The following is a 17,999-nucleotide window of genomic DNA, read 5'->3' as shown; positions in this document are numbered from 1 at the left end:
GAAAAGATGTGTTAGAGTAGGTCTGTGAGTTGCCTGAGCACACACTTGTTTTCTGAAAGGTGCTCATTCATTGTCTATTGTCAGTGGGGTTGGTTTGTGCCAGGAGGGGCTCCAGGCAGGATCATGTCCTGCTACAGAGGACATCCTACAGCAGGAATACTCATCATTTTGGAGAGCTCAGCTGGAGGAATTTGCCTCCAAACCTCTCTGTCACATGTGTGGTGTCCTGCAGGTCTGGGCTCACACCCCTTCCTGGTGCTGGAGCAGCTGGAGAGGCTGAGCTCGAGGGTGGGGACACTGTGCCATGACCACCCCTCTAAGCTCAGCCCGTGATTCCAGGATGCAGACAAATTACCAGAGCATGTCATTACATGGCTATAGATGGCCTCTTCAGATGGGCAGAGCAACATTTTCATCTGATGCAAGCTGGAGGTTGGTGAAAGTTTGTGAGAGCACATTTACATCAGCAAAGGACTCGGTCCATGGCCTTTACTCAGAGACATCTACTTACAGAGCTTTAGGCTCCAACCTCCAGGCCATCAGCTTTGTGATCATGACCTGAACCATGTGTCCCGGGGGGCATCAGGCCCAGCATCACCAGCCAGATGAGGGAGGGGATTGTCCCACTCTGCTCTGACCTGGCACAGCCTCACCTGCAATATTGGGGCAGTTTGGGGCACTGCAAGATAAGGAAGATCTAAAGCCATTAGAGAGTGTCCAAAGGAGGCAGCGAAGATGGTGTGGGGCCTTGATTTGAAGCCGTGTGAGGACACTGAGGGCACTTGGTGTGTTCAGCTGGAGAAGAGGAGACTGAGGGGGACCTCAGTGCAGGTACAACTTCCTCAGGAGGGGCAGAGGAGGGGCAGGGACTGAGCTCTGCTCTGGGGGGACCAGGGACAGCAGCCAGGGAATGGCTGGAGCTGTGTCAGGGCAGGGTCAGGTTGGATCTCAGGCAAAGGTTCTTCCCCCAGAGGCTGGTTGGGCACTGCCCAGGCTCCCCAGGGCAGTGGGCACAGCCCCAAAGCTGACAGAGCTGAAGGATGATCCTCTGGGGCACATGGTGTGATTTTTGGGGATGGACCTGTGCAGGGCCAGGATTTGGACTTGATGATCCTTGTGGGTCCCTTCCAACTCAGCATACTCTGGGATTCTGTGAGTGTAATTTTGTGAGTGTGTGATTCTGTGCCATGCCATTTCCGGCCATCCTTCCCGGCCAAATCTGCTTCTCCAGCTCCCCTGAGCACGAGGAGTACCAGAAGTGCCCTGTGACTCCCAGCATTGCCGTGGCAGTCCCGGGTGCCCCTGTCCCAGCCCCCTGAGCTGATGGCAGCCTGTCTCTCCTGGTGCAGGTCTATCGGCTGGGGGGCATCGCCAAGCTCGTGGAGCTGCTGCGCAGCACGAACCAGAACGTCCAGCGGGCAGCAGCCGGGGCCCTCCGGAACCTGGTCTTCAAGAATCCAACCAACAAGATTGAAACCCGGCGGCAGAACGGGATACGGGAGTGCGTGAGCCTCCTCCGGAGGACAGGGAACACCGAAATCCAGAAACAGCTGACAGGTACAGTTGCCCAGCCCTCAGCAGGACCGTGCTCCCCGCAGCCTGTGGCCCGGGTTGCTCCGGCACACAAAGGCCCCGTAGCCATGGGGCTGCCATACTACAAAAGGGGTGTTTTATGTGCCTGTTGCACCAAATGGTGACCTAAATCAGAAAGGCAAAGGAGGTCCTGGCCCTTCGATGTCCCATAAGGGTTCCTCACTTCAAAAGTGCCCCTTGGGGAAGCACCTGCCCCGGGTTTTCCCTGCAGTTGTGGTCACCCTGCCACCCTCATGCCTTCCTGCACCCCAGGCCACTGTGATGTTCCCAGGAGGACTAAAGGGTGCTGGAAACCCCAGTATGGTTGGGCAGGTTCTCTAACTCGTGTCTCACCTTTCCTTGAGGGGTTGATGTGAGTTTTTTTGGTGCGGATCACACTCAGCTGTGTCTGAGGTTTTAAGTGCAAGCCTTTATGAGGTCCTTAGAGAGATGCCTTCCCCCTGCAACCTGATGGCAATAAACACCAATTTTGGGAGGAGGGAGGGTGCTTGGATGCCCATCTCCACATGGGGCCTATCCTGTCTGTCTCCCATAGGGATGCAGAGACTGGGTTTAAGGCAGCCTCTGCACCCTTAGCTCAAAGAGGGGTGAAGTGAGGAAGGCTTTTGGTGCTGGAATTCACTCTGACTGAAAGACAGATCTAATGCCTGGTGACCCTCCGCTTGAGCTTGTCTCCCACCTCCATCCTAGGATTGCTCTGGAACCTCTCCTCCACTGATGAATTAAAAGAAGAATTGATACAGGAGGCCCTCCCTGTCCTGACAGACTGTGTTATCATCCCTTTTTCTGGCTGGTCTGACAGCAGCTGCAATAGGACAAGAGAAATTATTGACCCAGAGGTGTTCTTCAATGCCACAGGGTGTTTGAGGTGAGTCACCAAGCAGGGACTTACTGCAGCTTGTGTCTGTTGGCAAAAGCTGAATCCATCTAAATCCTCTAACAATGAGCTGAAGACATGCCCGCTGCAATTGCGTTAATTAGAAATTCTCCTTGAGAAAGTTTTCCTCAGAGGAGGCGGAAAAAAAAAATTACATGTAAAATACTTTTGGAGTAGCTTTCTTTATTTAATTTATTTTTTAAAAAAGAGTTTTGTTCTTGATAAGGCTTTTCTCAGAAAAATGCAAGTTGCTTTGTGCAATACTGAAACCCGTCAGCGTTCAGCTCAGACCAGGAAACTGGGCACATTTTGCCTTTAGATTTTTGAGGCTTCCAGAGAAAATTTTACTCGCTAGAAAACAAACCGGTTTGGGCATTAAGTGACAAAAAGGCGGAATCTTCTGTGTGGGGAAAACAAGCGTTTTCCCACTTATTTTAATAACTGTTTTAGCACAGATCAGTCCCAACACCCTGGACTTTTCCTGTCTCTTTTCGTCAGGCAGCTCAGCTACAAAACACGAGGCGCAGGCTGAGCCCAGAGTAGTTTATTTTTTTCACGGGAAAGCCAGAGCCTGTTTGTAGAGGATCTTTGCCCTGACTTGCTGTTTCTCCTACCACCCTCCTCCACTTGGATGGGAGCTCCTTGTCTCAATGGGAACAAGTGGGGAAAAAGAACCGTCCCTGCATAATTAGGTACTTTCATCAAGGGAAGCTCTCCCCGAGGGAGCGCAGTGCTGGCCGCGCCCTTCCCAGACATGCAGCTTGCAGGAGCTGTATTTGCTTGTGAAACGAACTGGGTGAATGCAGCAGGGGCCTCTGGAGACGTGATACCATCGTCTTCTGTGGCTGAGAACCGTGTCTGACAGACAGTGGGTGCTGTTCCCTGACGGGCAGTGGGTGCTGGTCCCTTCCCTGTCGTGGAGGGCACCATCCCCATGCAGCTGCACGTGGGGACGTGTGCTGTGCGTTGTGTGTGAGGTGCTCGACTTTAAGACCATCTCAAGTCACCAATGCCACAAAATATTCCATTAAAATGAGGGAAGGAGTGTGGTGACAGCTTGTAAAAGGAGCTTTCTGTGGAGTTCAGCTCAAGGCAGGCTCTGCCTGCAGAGATTTACCAGAGCCTGTGGCAGCAGTGTCCAACCCCCCGATGAAGACTGGCAGATGCAGGTCAGAGAGGGAGTTCAAAAGGCCAAAGGCAGCAGGACTGGGGAGCAAGGAGAGTGAGGAAAGCTGGGCACTTGAGTCTGGAGCCCCTGCTCTGAGGGGTGAGCCAGGATTGCTGTGACTCACTGCCCTGCCACATCATAAAACAGAGATGAGAACAGCCTTGGGTTTGCCCTGGGCTCGAGCCATTGCTGCTCAAGCATTTCTGGATTGCAGATGAATTCATGTTAATGAGGAGGCTGCAAATCACAGTGAACTCAAATCCAGTTCTGGAACGCCTAGAGTGAATATCTCACAACGACTGCCAGCCTCTCTTTGTTTTTCCTTTGCAAGCTACAAGGCAATAAAACAGGGAAGGAAAAAAACCACAACAAAACAACAAAAAACATTTCCTGTTACTGGAAAAACTCCCTTCTCCAGGCAGCCACCAGTGCCCAGGAATCCATTACAACTTCACAAACTAGTCAGTCCCTCTGGTCAGAGCTATTGCTGCTCTCCAGCACCTCTGCCCTGTGTCAGGATCAGACACTGCTGTTGGCCCTGGTAGCTCTGAGTTTACAACCATTTGCACCTTCCTGGTGATCACAATAATCCCAGATGGTCTTTAACCAGTCTTCCCTTTGGCAGGAGGCAATGAGGTGTGATGGCACAGGCACAGCCTCTAAGGTAACATCCTGCTGGCTACTCTCTCTAGGAGAGTGTCTTCTCCTTAACAGGACATTTCCCCAGGTTAAATCAGTCCTAAAGAGCAACAAGAGAGCTGTGCACCAGCACAGTCCTACAGAAGGCCTCCAAAATGAGAGCAGTAGGTCAGCCCTGCTGAATCCACAAAAAAATTCCTGAATTCAGCGACAGCCGCAGCCAGAACAGAGCCCAACTAACCCTCTCTCCTTCTCTCCTGACATGCTCCTCGATGGCTTTCCTTCAGAAACCTGAGTTCTGCAGACATGGGGCGCCAGACCATGAGGAATTACCCTGGTTTGATTGATTCTGTCATGACTTATGCCCAGAACTGTGTGGCTTCCAACCGACCTGATGATAAGGTACCAGATGCTCCCCCCAAGCTGTTTGCTGGAGTTCAGCCCCGTGGTTAATAATTGCAACTTTGGGAATATCTCAAAATCCCTTTCAAACAAACACAAGAGGGGACTGGACTCTCTGTGGCTGCTTTTGTCCTTCTGAGCCCCAGTGGGATCTGTTGTAGGATTACAAGTCCTCTGGGATCTGGGACTGAAGTAGAGCTAGGTTTTACAGTATTCTGTTCCCAAACACAAAGACAAACCAAAATACTGAGCCCCCAATATGCTTTACTCTCTTCCCACCTTGGGATTCTTCCAGCATCCTAATCTCCATCTCCTGCTCTTCCCATCACAGCATCTCTTCATCCAGCAGGACTCAAGTGGATAATCCCCAGATTATCATCATGTTCAGCAAGAAGTCAGGAACTGGCATCTTTCTGCCAGACCCTGATAAAATGGTGTTTATAGCCACATTTTCAGGAGTTCAACACCTTGAAGTCCTCAATGTCTAGGAAAGTGCCAAAATTACTTGGAATTATCTCAGGATTGAGCAAATCCTCTTTTAGGGATCCTCTTTCATCAGCACATACAGGACACAGCCCTCTGGAAATGGAACCACATGTTTTGGTGTTGGTTACGGGTATCCAGTCAAAATTCTATTTCCATTGGCCCCTCTGACATCAGGTGAAGGAGGCTTAAAAGTGTGTTCTTGGCAAAAAGTGTCACCTGATCTGTAGCTGTGACTTGGATAAAGTAATTGAAAGCTGACTATGGCAAGAGGGGGACTTGGAAGATTTGGCATTTCATGGTTTGGTGTAACCACCCTCACACTCTCCTTTCCTGTTGCCAACTTGCCTGTGGCAGTGAGACCTGCCAAGGTTCACTGAGTCAGTCACCTCACTGAGATCCACACTGCAGCATCTGGGCTATGTGGTCTTCCTTCATGTCCACTCCACCTCCTTCTCCCTTTCCATCCACCGCTTCCCAAGGCAGGATCAGGAGTGTATATGGCACAACAGCTAAAAAAGCTGATTATGGCGTGGGACATGTCCTCTCTGGAGCTATAGCAGGTGCTGCTCCATATTTTTCTGCCTAATGTGATGTTTGCATTTTTTATTCTGGGGGTGATTCAGTCTGTGGAGAACTGCATCTGCATCCTGCATAACCTCTCCTACCGCCTGGATGCCGAGGTTCCCAACAAATACACCCAGCTCAACCACATGGCCCGGAGCGTTTACATGGACAAAACTCTCACAGGCTGTTTCAACAGCAGGAGTGGGAAAATGGAGGTAAGATGTGCCACAGAGGGATTGGGAATGTGATGTTCAGCCCCAGGCAGGGGCTGCAAGTGAAGAGCAGGATCTGAGCTTCCAGTTTCTCATCTCTTTGTAGAATGATGAGTATGGTGTCCCCCTTCCCGAGGAGGATTTTAAACCCAAAGGACCCAGCTGGCTCTACCACTCCGATGCCATCCGCACCTACCTGTCCCTGATGGATCAGAGCAAGAAGGATGCGACCCTGGAAGCTTGTGCTGGAGCTCTGCAGAACCTCACTGCGAGCCGAGGGCTGGTGAGCACTTCTCTGTCCTCTGCACGTGTGCAGCCAAATGTGTCAGCACGGAGTCAGAGAGTAGTAAGGTTGGAAAAGACCTCTAAGATCACTTACATCGTCATCACTTTGCAGCCACCAAAAAGGAAAATGCCCTCCTTAAACCTCAGGGCACCATAGCCAGGGAATGCTCCAGTGGGATGTTTATTAATTCCGAAAATGGAGTCTTGTGGGCAGCTATAATCAGTACCCCAAGAGTCTATCCCAGGTCCATACACTTGTTTTCCAGGTTTCCCCAGTCTGTTGGTCATTCTACCAGCATCTGCTGGTGTTGACACCCTCCCCCCAGGGCACCAAGTGAGGATGTGCCCAGATGTGCACATGTGGACAGATGCCACTGAAGGAGTGAGAAGGGCTGTGTGTGTGCCACTGCCAGTGAGTGTTCTCCAAGTGGGAGGTGGCTCTAATTAAAGGGTGGGTTGTTCTGTGGATTGTGGCTTGTCCTCACATCAGAGCTGCTCGTAAAGTAGCTCTGACAGATGTCCTAACCCGTGGGCATGGCAGCGTGGAGGTGACATGGGCTGTTTGATGCCAGGGGTGTTGCAGGAGCGAGGGGTGCGTCACGACAGCAGCTCTGCCGTGCCCAATGTCGCTGCCATGGGCATGACCTCGCAGGCTGCCTTCACGGGGACAGATCTTGACTTGTCTGTTTGTGCCGAACTTCATCAATTCCAATTTAAATAAGATGGATGGGGAGATAAGGAGATAATGATTTCATACGTAGGAGAGGTGTGTCACGTGTGTGAAGTGTTCCACCCAGAAACACGGGGTGACTCACGGGAGGAGCCTTCACTGCTGGGACAGCCGTGACCTGCCAGCTCCAATCTCCTGGGAGCTTTTGTTACGAGCAGTTCTATGTGTAATACTTTGGGAACTTTGATTTTTTGCAGTTTAACTCAGCAGTGCCACTAACCAGAAGGTGGGGAGAGGCTGTCCCAGATCGGGTAGAGCTGATCAGGGAAGTGGAGCTGGAGTTCTGTGCTCCATGGAAATGAAAAGCCTTTCAACAACTGACATCATTGCACAAGGATATCTCTTGGGCATGGGGGAAGAAAACAAACAAACAAACAAAACCCTGCTCTGACAGTGCTGAAGCAACTTAATTCAGCCTTCTGGAATGGAATGGCTGATATTTGTCTGGATATGACAAACTGGCTCCTCCCTTTAAGGGAGCTCAGAGCTGGAGTTGGGGTGAATTGCTGGGTTTGCTGTTTCTTGATGGAAAGGGAAGCTGGGGATAAGCTTGCAAAGCTTGCTGTGATCCTTTAGCTTATTGAGGATGGCTCTGAATCTCTTTCAACTCCGCTTTGCACATCCCAGTCCTGCTGGTGTGTAACTGTAGCAGGGCACAAGTGCCTCCTGAAGCATGGGAAGAAAATTGGATCTCAGCCCACTGGAAGAGGGTTGTTTTCCAGCCTATTGTCTCCATTCTCATGTTACTGTTGATGGACATGTGTCACTGGTGGTGCAACACTCTCTAGCAGCCTTTCTGATGGGGGAATGGCTGAGAAGTTCAGTTGAAACCCTGTCAGTAGGAGGGCAATTTACTCAGGGTATGTGCTTCAACTCATCTGCATTGGCTACATCCTGAGATCTTCTAGGTTTACATAAGCAAGCACAAGATCGGGATCTAAGATGAGTATTTTTGTTCATCAGACTCCTTTTTAAGGGTAACCATTAGTTGTTACTTGAGACATGGCAGGGAGCTGCAGGAGTCTTGTGAAGGGCAAAGGCAACGTGGACACGAAGGTAAAACTTCTCCAGCTTTTAGGAGTATCAGCTGGGCAATCAACTGTTCCCACTCGGGGTCCAGAAAGAGTACCAGTTGTATCACAGAAGATGAGGCTGACTTTTCAAATGTCATGGAGTCGTGGAATCATTAAAGTTGGAAAAGCCCTCTGAGAATAAGTGTGAACCCAGCACTGCCATGTTCACCACTAACCCATGTCCCCAAGTGCCACATCTACAGGTTTTTCAAATGCTTCCAGGCGTGGTGACACCACCACTGCCCTAGGCAGCTTGTGCCAGGGCCTAACAACTGCTTTGGTAAAGAAATTTTCCCTAATATCCACTTGAAACCTACCCTGGCGCAACTTGAGGCTGTTTCTTTTGGTCCTGTCCCTCGTTCCCTGGGAGCAGAGCCTGACCCCCCCCGGCTCCACCCTCCTGTCAGGGAGTTGTAGAGAGTGAGAAGGTCCCCCCTGAGCCTCCTTTTCTCCAGGCTTACATAACTGTGGAGAAGAGAGGCAAATGACAAAGAAAGTGGGATTATGGCAGCAGGAGAAAGGTGCCTATTTTATAGTACAGTCGTGTTTCTCCAGCCCTGCACATCATTCCAGTTGTGTCCTCCTGGCATGGGGGGTCCTGAGACATCTCTGTTTTCTCTCCCAGATGTCCAACGCAATGAGCCAGTTGATTGGCCTGAAGGAGAAGGGATTGCCTCGCATCGCACGGCTCCTCCAGTCCAACAGCTCGGAAGTCGTCCGGTCTGGGGCCTCTTTGCTGAGCAACATGTCCCGGCATCCTGTTCTCCACAAAACCATGGGTAAGTCACTTCCACCACGGTGGGTTCCAGGACAATGCCCAGTTTCTAGCTGTGTGATATCTGCCCATCTCACTCAGTAAACCCCATGAGATGACTCAGACAAGCTCCCAAATTGGCTGAAGCGGCGTCATTTCTTCTGGCCCAAAGGAGCAGAGGAAGGATCAGTGGTATCTGCAGGCTGAATTAAGGGAATGTGCCACCTCAGATTCTCTGGAAGCACGGGGTGTATTTCATAGGCGGTGATAAATCTGCAGGATCATGAGGGTGACACTGTTTTAGGAACCGAGTTGGACTTGACTGCCCATGACCACCAACATTGCCCTTCCAAAGGCCCCCCCCATATTGTCTTGGAAAAATCAAGTGATGAATATTATGCCATTGCTGTCCAACACCATCAGTGCCTCCTCCCAGAGACAGCACAGCATTCTCGTGTTGTGTTAACACAAATAGTATTGTTCACTCGTGTGAGGTTTGATGTCATTGTTGATTGGAACATTCCTCCCTCCACCTCTTTAGCTCACCAGGTGCTCCCAGATGTATCACGTCTCCTGTCGTTCCAGTCTGGAAACACCAGCAGCTATGGAGAGATCATGACATCAGCTTGTTACACTCTGAGGAACCTCATCATGTCCAACCCCCACCTGGGAAAGTCTTACTTGTCAAGCAACATGCTCAATAATGTAGTGAGCCTGTGCCGAAATGGGTGAGTTTGGGGCAGGAGGCATGGAAAAGATCAGGTGCAGATGCTTTTGAGCCCCCCACACTCTGTGCAAAGCCAGCTTAACCCCAGAGCCTTCCCAGCACCCTTTGGAGCCGTAGGAGAGCATCATTCTTTCCCTGGGCTTGTAAAATGAGACTAAAATATACCCCGCATTTTGGTAGACAGGAATCCTCAGCACTGGGTTCTTGGAACCAGGCAGGAGCCATCCAGGGAGGGATTTGTAAAGGGGAGCCTCAGGAAATTTTCTGGTTGAATTTTAGGAAATTCTAAAAAGAGCTGAAGCACCAACATTTTAAAAGCTTTTTTAAAAAGTACTTATAAAGCTGATAAAAAAGAGGGAAAGTGACTTTTTACATGAGCTGACAGTGACAGGACAAGGGGGAATGGTTTCAGACTGACAGAGGAGAGAGTTATACTGCATATTAGGAAGAAATTCTTCCCTGTGAGGGTGGGGAGGCCCTGGCACAGGTTACCCAGAGAAGCTGTGGCTGCCCCATCCCTGGAAGTGTCCAAGGCCAGGTTGGATGGGGCAGGTTGGAGCAACCTGGGCTAGTGGAAGGTGTCCCTGCCCGTGGCAGGGGGTGGAACAAGGTGAGCTTTAAGGTCCTTTCCAACCCAAACCATTCTGTACTTTTTTGATCTATGAAAAATCCCAGTCCTCAGAGCAGGGGATGGCAGTGATTTCCTGGCTCCTGGGCTTCCTGCAAACCTTACCATGAAGGTCAGGTCTGATGTTCAACACTGCAGGAATACAAGGATTGTGCTTAACTTTTACGTTCAGGTCTGTTCATCTTTCTGCTGAAACATCTTCCTCAAGCTGTACCTGGGAGGGTAGGTGTATATGAATTGCTATAAGCACTTCCCCTGGTCTACTCAAATACTTTACAACTGAGCCATCACAACGTATTTTGCTACTTTCTATTTTAGGACTTGGTTTGGGTTTTGGTGGTAGCAATTCTGTCCTGTTTGTTATCCATACTCCCTGCAGCCCTGTGCACAGGCCTGTCAAGCCTTGCCAAGCTCCATGTTCATTTCTGGCCAAACTGGTGTTAGACTTGCATTAGCTTTGACCATGTATTCTCCTTCCTGGACTTTCATCTCTCCTACCATCTATCTGCCTTTGTTTTAAAATACCTTATAGGAGAACCTTTTGTTTTCTGCTGTGAAAAGGCATTTGCATGCCTTCATCATCCTTTGATAAACCACTTCCAATCTACCACTTGTTTCATGGCAGCAGGGAGGCTCTCAGTCATTAGACGTGGCCTCCTTGTTTAGTTTGGGCCTGGGCCAAGGAGCACTGGTCTATTTGCTGCTTTTATGGGCTTCCACTCTACAACAAGCCCAATTAACATGAAACCCAGCCCTCTTCTAAGTCTTCCTTGTTTTGAATGGTATTTACTCGTGCCTAAAGTCCCGCTTTGGAGGCCTCAGACCAGTTGTCAGCTAATTTACTAATTCAGCTCCACGTTGCCCAACTTGTGCTCACCTTAATTGTCTTCACTGCTTGGTGTGATGAGCTTTGTTTGCAGTGACTCACTAAACTGTGAGGAGTTACTAAACTCTTGAGGTATCTTCAGCCTGTCCCTCCTGTCTGTATCACAAATTCCTCCTGAGAAACTCCCCAGTTCTTAAAATATCCAAAACTCAAGTTGTTCCTCTTCCTCCATTATTCGTTTCTTTTTTTTTTTTTTTGTCCCCAAATATTTTTATGCTGTTAAATTCTTAAAAAAAAATAACAAAAATTACACTCAGGACTAATCTTACTTATTCAAGCCATATTATTTGAGATTGTTCCCATAGAGCAGATGTGAAAGAGCCCTTGGACACTTGCTAGTTCACAAGGGAGCTATATTCTATATTTTCCCACTGTCTTGTGTAGCCTGTGAAGATCAACAAGAAAAATTTGGTTCGGATTCGTCCTAAACAAATAAGTTACAGATCTTTGCCTTTCCCATGTTCTTCTCTCTTCCCAAGTTTCTTTCTCTTCGTGTTTCTTGTAGCTGGTTTCTGAGTGAAAGGCATAAATGGTTCAGCAGTTTATCTGATAGATGTGGTTTCTTCTCCTTCCTGAGCATCCCAATTAAATAATTGTCTCTGTCTTCTGCAGTTACTCCCATTTATTACTTGGGGTTCATGGTCGTGATGGTGCTCATTCACTCTTCGTTATTTTTAAACCAAGTTGCCAAAATATTGAATATTTTCTACTTGTTGTTTCTAAAAATCAAGCTACTGTACCTGATTTATTGTGATGTCTGGTTTCCTTTGCACCTTTCTTCTCCAACTGTCTGAAAAGCATTTTTCTGCTCATTATTAAGCAACTTTTTTTCACTAATAAATTTACAATTTTTCTCAATAATTCTACTGACTGCAGTCAAAGCTTTTCTCCAAAATCTCTCCCTGTACTTTAGAGCATCAGAATTGCAGATTTTTCACCTCACAGTCCCTTTATCACAGATTTATTTCTGTATCTCTTTGTTCCTTCATTTTTCACCCCTTTTCTATTGCAAAATTTTATTTTAGATTTTAATTCCACAGCATTTTACCCAAATTAATCTTTCAAGAAACTCAGGTCTCCCCTTGATTCTTTCCTGTGGAAAAGAGTTCTCATCCACTCATCTCCAATTTCCCATTTCTTCCAGAGATTTCACCTTGGTGTAAATTTTATGCACTTATGACATCCTGGAGAAATCCTTCTTCTGGGGATTCCTTGGCATGTTCTGTGACATACATGAGGTTCTTTATACTTTTCTCCTTTGAGGAAGAATTGTTTCCCCCCATTAATTGATATTTATGTACAAAATTCTTGTCTTTTTTTGCCCCCTTTATGTTTTCCCCCCAGTTCCCACCATCTCCTCCTGATTAGGTTCCTGTTTGTGCTTTGTTTTTTGGATGACTCCTGCCACTGCCACCAGTGAACGTCTTCCCCGTTTTCTTTCCACATTTTTTAATGAATAATTCTCTTTTTAAAAAACCAGTCTGTCCTTAAAATCAACTTTGATTTTCAGGTAACTTGTTATCAATAATTTTTTCCCCCAAATCAGCTGTCCTTGATACTCTGCTCCATGTTTTCCACTGCTATAATCACACTATTCCCAGCACTTTTGTTTAGGAGATACTATTTATATACTGAAGTTGTCATTACAGCTCCAGCAGCTCATGCCTAATCTCTTTATACCTAAAGTGTAGAGTAGATGCTGTGTGAAACAGTCAGCAGCAGTCCTTCAAATTAAGTGTTTAGAGATTCTTTTGTCTAAATTTTTAAATGGCTCAGGCACCAGATGTTGGTGATTTTGGTTTGAAAACTAAAAGACTTTTGAGGGCTACTCTGGAGACACAACGGCAAAAAGGATTTTATTTAGCATCATTAGAAGTAAATTATTTAAAAAATAAATGAAAATTACTCTGCCTTAGACAGAGAGAAACTACATGAAACAACATTTTCTTGAAAGAGAGTGTCCAGGACATGCACTGACCATTTAATCACAGGAACCCTTGGGTTTTTTGGGCTTTAATGGCTTTTCGGCCACAAACAACATTTCAGCCAAAAAATGGTTTAAAACATAGTCATTCTGGTGACAGCGCATAGGGTGGTTATAACCAGAGAACAGATTTTGCAATAAAACCTGGTTTTATTTGTCCCAAAGCACTGCTCAAGGATTTCTGGTTGTGCCCCAAGCCCACTACACATCACCACGAGCTACAGAACCCATTTGAAGTTTATGATCAAGTCACACTTAACCATCTCTTTGGTAACTGCTGCTGTGCATGTTAGAGAAAAGCCCCAAAATTTGCTGAATGTGGTTACATTGCTGTCCTCTCACACTCCAAGTATGGTGCTTGAGGTCCCAGGTTCTTCACGAGCACGGTCCCATTTCTCGTGGCCTGGTGAGGATGTTTAGGGGACAAACTGGTTTTGTGGAGCTGCATCACACAGGCAGGGGCCTGAGCCTGGACTTGTACCTCTCCATCCCCCTGGCTGAGACAGGCTGGGGCTGTTGCACTGAGCCCAGATCAGAGTCTCCCACAGACAGGACGAGGTCCAGGAGATGAGGAGTGGTGATAGGAGCCAGCAAGGAGGTTTAGATCTGGGTGGTTGTACGAAATGCTCCAAAATTATAAAAGGCACTGCTATGACTCACGGTTTCGGAGCTGTTACATGAGCAAGTATCTATTAACTTGTGCTGAGTAAGGACTTATGGTTGCAGATGTTGTTATTCCAAATGCTCCCATCTCCTTCGTCCTCCCCAGGAAGAGGAGCCCTCTCCTCTGCTGCCCTCCCAGCAGATCCACCCACGCTGTCCCTGCAGACTCCAGGGAAGGGTTGGCACCACTTCCCTTCTCTTTCACTCTCTCAAATTCCACACTCAGAAACACTCCTTCAGCTCAATTTAGTGCCCATTTGCCCTCTCAGATCCTCCCCTCTTTTTCATTTGTCCTGTTCTGCTCCCAGAGGTTGTTGTCCCACAATATTGCTGAGAGAGCAGGGAGGGTTTTATTGACAGTGTTCTGTCGTGTCTAGCCAGGCTCCAGCTGGAGATGGGCTGCTGGCAGAGGCTGTAGGTTGCTGTTCTGTGGCTTGCCATAAGTCACTGGGGTTGCTTTCATGTTCCCAGCTCCTGTCCAAAGGCGGCCGAAGCCGCTCGCCTCCTCCTGACAGATCTCTGGTCCAACAGGGAGCTCCAGAGTGTGCTCAAGCAGGTAAGGAGAACACTTGTGCTTTTGGGAGACAGGAACAACCCTGTCTTGACTCATTTGCTGAAGCTGGTGACTTTGCAGAGGCCATGATTCAGCAGGGGCTGGGAGGAGCCCGGGGTGGTGGGAGGACCACGATGCTCCCAGCACCTTGGCACCACCTGAGATCCAAGCAGGAGGCAGTGAGTCACAGCTGATCTTGGGGGCTAAGCAGACAGTGGTGTGCCTGCGTTGGGCACCTTCCTCCCTGGGGCTGATGCTGCTTTAGGTGGGCTCTGCCACCTCTCTCCTGGGGTTGGGGGTGGTGTGTGCACAGCACTGCTCTGGGTCGGGACAGCTCTGAACATTTCACACTAGTTTAGGAGATTCCCTTCATTGCAGCCCATCGTGTAGGATCAGCATGTCCCAGCAGATCCCTGGCAAGGTTCCTTCCCTCTTTCCGCCCATTTTCTAGTGTGTCCATAACCCTACCCTGTGGTTACATCACCCCGCAGTCAGGGGAAGCTTTTAAACAAAGAGGAGGAGTATTTTAGGATTTGTTTTGCTCCCTGCAACAGAAGCTGTGAAAGTGCAGAGCCAGACGGGGGCTGAGTTCCCAGCTCCCAGTGGCTTGCTTTGAATAAGCTGGGTTTTTCCAACTCAAGAGCAGCAGCACCTGCAGAGAGTAAAGGGCCAAATTAAAGAGAAGGATCAATATCTCCAAAGGGGGCTGCCTGGGGGCAGGAAGGGAGAGAGCATCCAAACATGGTTCTCGTATTAACAGTTAGGGACTTTCTGCACAGCAGCTGGTGCAGCTTTGTGCCAGGCTCTGCTCAGCAGCCTGTGCCAACTCATTGTGATGTGACTGAGCCACTCTGGTGTTCACACAGATGTTCACTGCGTGGGTAAACATGAGATGAGAAGGATGGGAATCTGCAAGGGGAATATGCATCATGCATCGACTTGTGCTGCTTTTTCAGGATGAGGAACAAACCCAAATAATACTCAAAGAATGATTAAATAAAGGTTTCCTTAAAAAAAAAAAAAACAACTGGAGAAATCCAGCTCTTGGTCAATGGGAAGCAATGCAAGGAAAAGCTACTTGGTCTAGTGGAAGGTGTCCCTGCCCATGGCAGGGGCTTGGAATGAGATGAGCTTTAAGGTGCCTTCCAACCCAAACCATTCCATGATTCAGTGATTCTGTGAAGTCCCTCCATAATGCTGACATGACAAAGGCACACAGAGGGCTGCCAGTGCAGGTTGGTTGAGAAGGAAGCACACTTTGTAAGGGGAGGACAGGTGCTGAAGTTGGGCAGGAAGGCAATAGATATCTGTCATATATAGATATATAGGTGTGTGGATATATAGATATATTTATAGGATTCTGGAAATTGATATGCACTCACTGCACTTCATATGCCTCTGCTTTTTCAGCAAGGGTTTGATAAGAACATGATGGGATCTTTAGCTGGAACGACCTTCAGGACCCTCTCTTCCAGATTTTAGGAGCCTCTCCATGCACGTTCAGGCTGAAGGTGAGAACAGGGCCCTCACGGGTGGATTCGGGGCAGAGGAGTCCTATGAGCTTTTGCTACTTTAAATCACCCCTAAAGTATGTTTGGGGGATTTTCATCCCAAATCTTCTCAGCCCAGTTTGCAAAGCATTTGTGTCAATGGAAGGGCAGGAGCTGGGCTGTCCCTGGGATGAGGGCAGATGTTGCCCAGCTGTGCATTTCAGAGATGCTCCACACAGATGTCACAGGACAGACAAAGCTGCTGGATGTGACTGTGCCTCTCACTTACTTTGCCAAGCAGTAACTGATTTATTGCATTTTTCCAAGTCTTCTCAGGAGAGGCTCTTCACAGGATTCTCCTTGTCAGTGCTCTCGTTCCTGAACTATGAACAGTGTTATCCAGATAATGTCAGTAATGTGCAATTAATTCCAGCCCCTGCTATGGCTTTAGGGATTGTTTGAGCCCTTAATCCACCTGTAAGCCTCGTGTCAAAGTTGAGAACTACGTGCTGTCAACTGAAAAACCCCAATAGAGGAACCAGGGTAGAGGAATCATGGGCCCAATTTTTAGGGCATCATTGTGGCTTTATATTCAGTGTGAAATGAGGACTGAATCCCTAAGGCACTTTTCATTCATAATTCCCACTGAAGAGAAAAGCTTTAAGCACTCTGCAAATACCAGATGTCTCTATGGTGGCAGATGAGATTATCCAAGAATTAATTATTTGCTCCCTTCCCCAACATGCTCCTTGTGAACAAGCTAAGCACAGTCCTGGTGTAAGAGAAAATGGTGCCAAAGCCCATTTCTTCCCTCTGCCCAGGTTCAGATTTCACTTCTTGCTCTGTTGGGATGTAGAGTTGCACTCGATGATCCTTGTGGGTCCTTTCCAACTCACCACATTCTGTGATTCTGTGGGTTTGTTCCCACTGAGACTCTCAGGAGCATGAAAGTCCAGGGTCAAAAGCTATGGGCAGCCAAGAAACTGGGTACAGGCTAAGAAAACAGATTAAAAGTTGGGGTTTCATGTAATTAAAAGATTTCTTGGACTCTTTGATTATCTGCGTTTTCAGTTTTCTTTGTATGTTTTTTTTTTTCCATTTCAGAATTTGGAATTGGTTCATGTCCAAGAAGACAACCCTTCCACGATTACTTAGGAAGTTAAAGGTGTAGAATGTTTCTGAGTTTAACTCAACTGTAAAGCAAACTAAACATGTGGATTTCATGTGGATGATACTGATATTTTTAAGCATTTTCTTCTTTTTAGCGGGAGAAGGGACTTTTATTTACTTTCTTGAGGTCAATAATTATTTTTTTTTGCCAAGAGTGTGTCTGTGTAAGTCTGTGCTGTGCATGTGTGTGCAGGCAGCACACGGGCACATGCCGTGAGTAGGATCTTCCTACAGGCTTAGTCCCCTGTCCTCCTCCCAAAATTGTGCAGTTTAACCCCCTTGCAGACTTTTATTCCAGTTCCACCCAATCCATGCACCAAACACTGCCACACTACAAATCTGTCACGACCCACTTTTATCCACAAATACAAAAAAATGTCAGTTTTAGACCGAGTTCCCCCCGTTGCTCATGGCTGTTATCAACAGACACACACACATCCATGCTCTTCTTTCCAAGGCTGGTTATTCCAAACCTTTATGAACATGGGTTTCTTCTCCGCTTAGCATTTTTTTCTCTGATAGTTATTTAGTATTTTTCTTTCCTGTCACACGAACTCTTTGTCTCAAGAAGCAAATTGACACCTGCAAATACTCTCCCGGGTCTCAGTAACCCTTCTCTGAAGCTGAATATGAGGGGACAGTTGCAACACATCTGCAGAGCAGGAGCATTCCTGGGTCCTGATCCACTCTGAGCACCAGAACAACTCAATCTCGTGACTGTACCTGGACAAACGTGGCATTTGAGAAGCAGAGCAGGACAGGCAAAGTGGTTTTTCCCCCAGGATCACTGACTGCCATACGAGAATGAAAAATGAGGGATTTTTAGTCACATTTTGGTTTTAATGATCGATGTAAAGAAGTAGTATTAATGTGCAAAGGAATGTAAGCATTTGTGTGACGTCAGGTTTGGAAATATTTTTATTTCTTGGGATCTTTAATTGCATGAATCTCCCTGTGATGCTGAGGCTGTGATAGGGGACTGCTGAGTTCATTTTAGGGCAACCCAGTTCTTATGACTGCTGTCCCTCCAGGAGAAAAACATCCTCTCCGTGTCCCTGGAGGGAACACAGCTCAGATCCACAGGTAGAGGACCAGCTGAAGATGCATTTGCTGGC

At 47.8% G+C, this 17,999-nt stretch overlaps 1 protein-coding gene across 1 annotated transcript in view; it reads left to right on the top strand.

Moving 5' to 3' along the window:
- PKP1 (plakophilin 1) overlaps positions 1-16,986 on the top strand; it is a 46,976-nt gene extending 29,990 nt beyond the window's left edge. Inside the window, exons 5-14 of the mRNA XM_027728854.2 lie at positions 1,350-1,557; positions 2,284-2,461; positions 4,565-4,679; positions 5,789-5,944; positions 6,048-6,224; positions 8,655-8,808; positions 9,325-9,511; positions 14,143-14,227; positions 15,635-15,735; positions 16,819-16,986. Coding sequence (XP_027584655.2) covers positions 1,350-1,557; positions 2,284-2,461; positions 4,565-4,679; positions 5,789-5,944; positions 6,048-6,224; positions 8,655-8,808; positions 9,325-9,511; positions 14,143-14,227; positions 15,635-15,706 — 1,332 coding nt within the window. The 3' untranslated portion in view covers positions 15,707-15,735; positions 16,819-16,986. The remainder of the gene's footprint in view (positions 1-1,349; positions 1,558-2,283; positions 2,462-4,564; positions 4,680-5,788; positions 5,945-6,047; positions 6,225-8,654; positions 8,809-9,324; positions 9,512-14,142; positions 14,228-15,634; positions 15,736-16,818) is intronic.
- The last annotated feature ends 1,013 nt before the right edge of the window (positions 16,987-17,999 follow it).

This window comes from Pipra filicauda, unplaced genomic scaffold, assembly GCF_003945595.2.
Source record: "Pipra filicauda isolate LSUMZ 115617 unplaced genomic scaffold, ASM394559v2 scaffold172_size1731463_pilon, whole genome shotgun sequence".
NCBI lineage: Eukaryota > Metazoa > Chordata > Aves > Passeriformes > Pipridae > Pipra > Pipra filicauda.
Note: the sequence above shows the minus strand (reverse complement) of the source record. Positions and strands in the feature narration are given on the sequence as shown.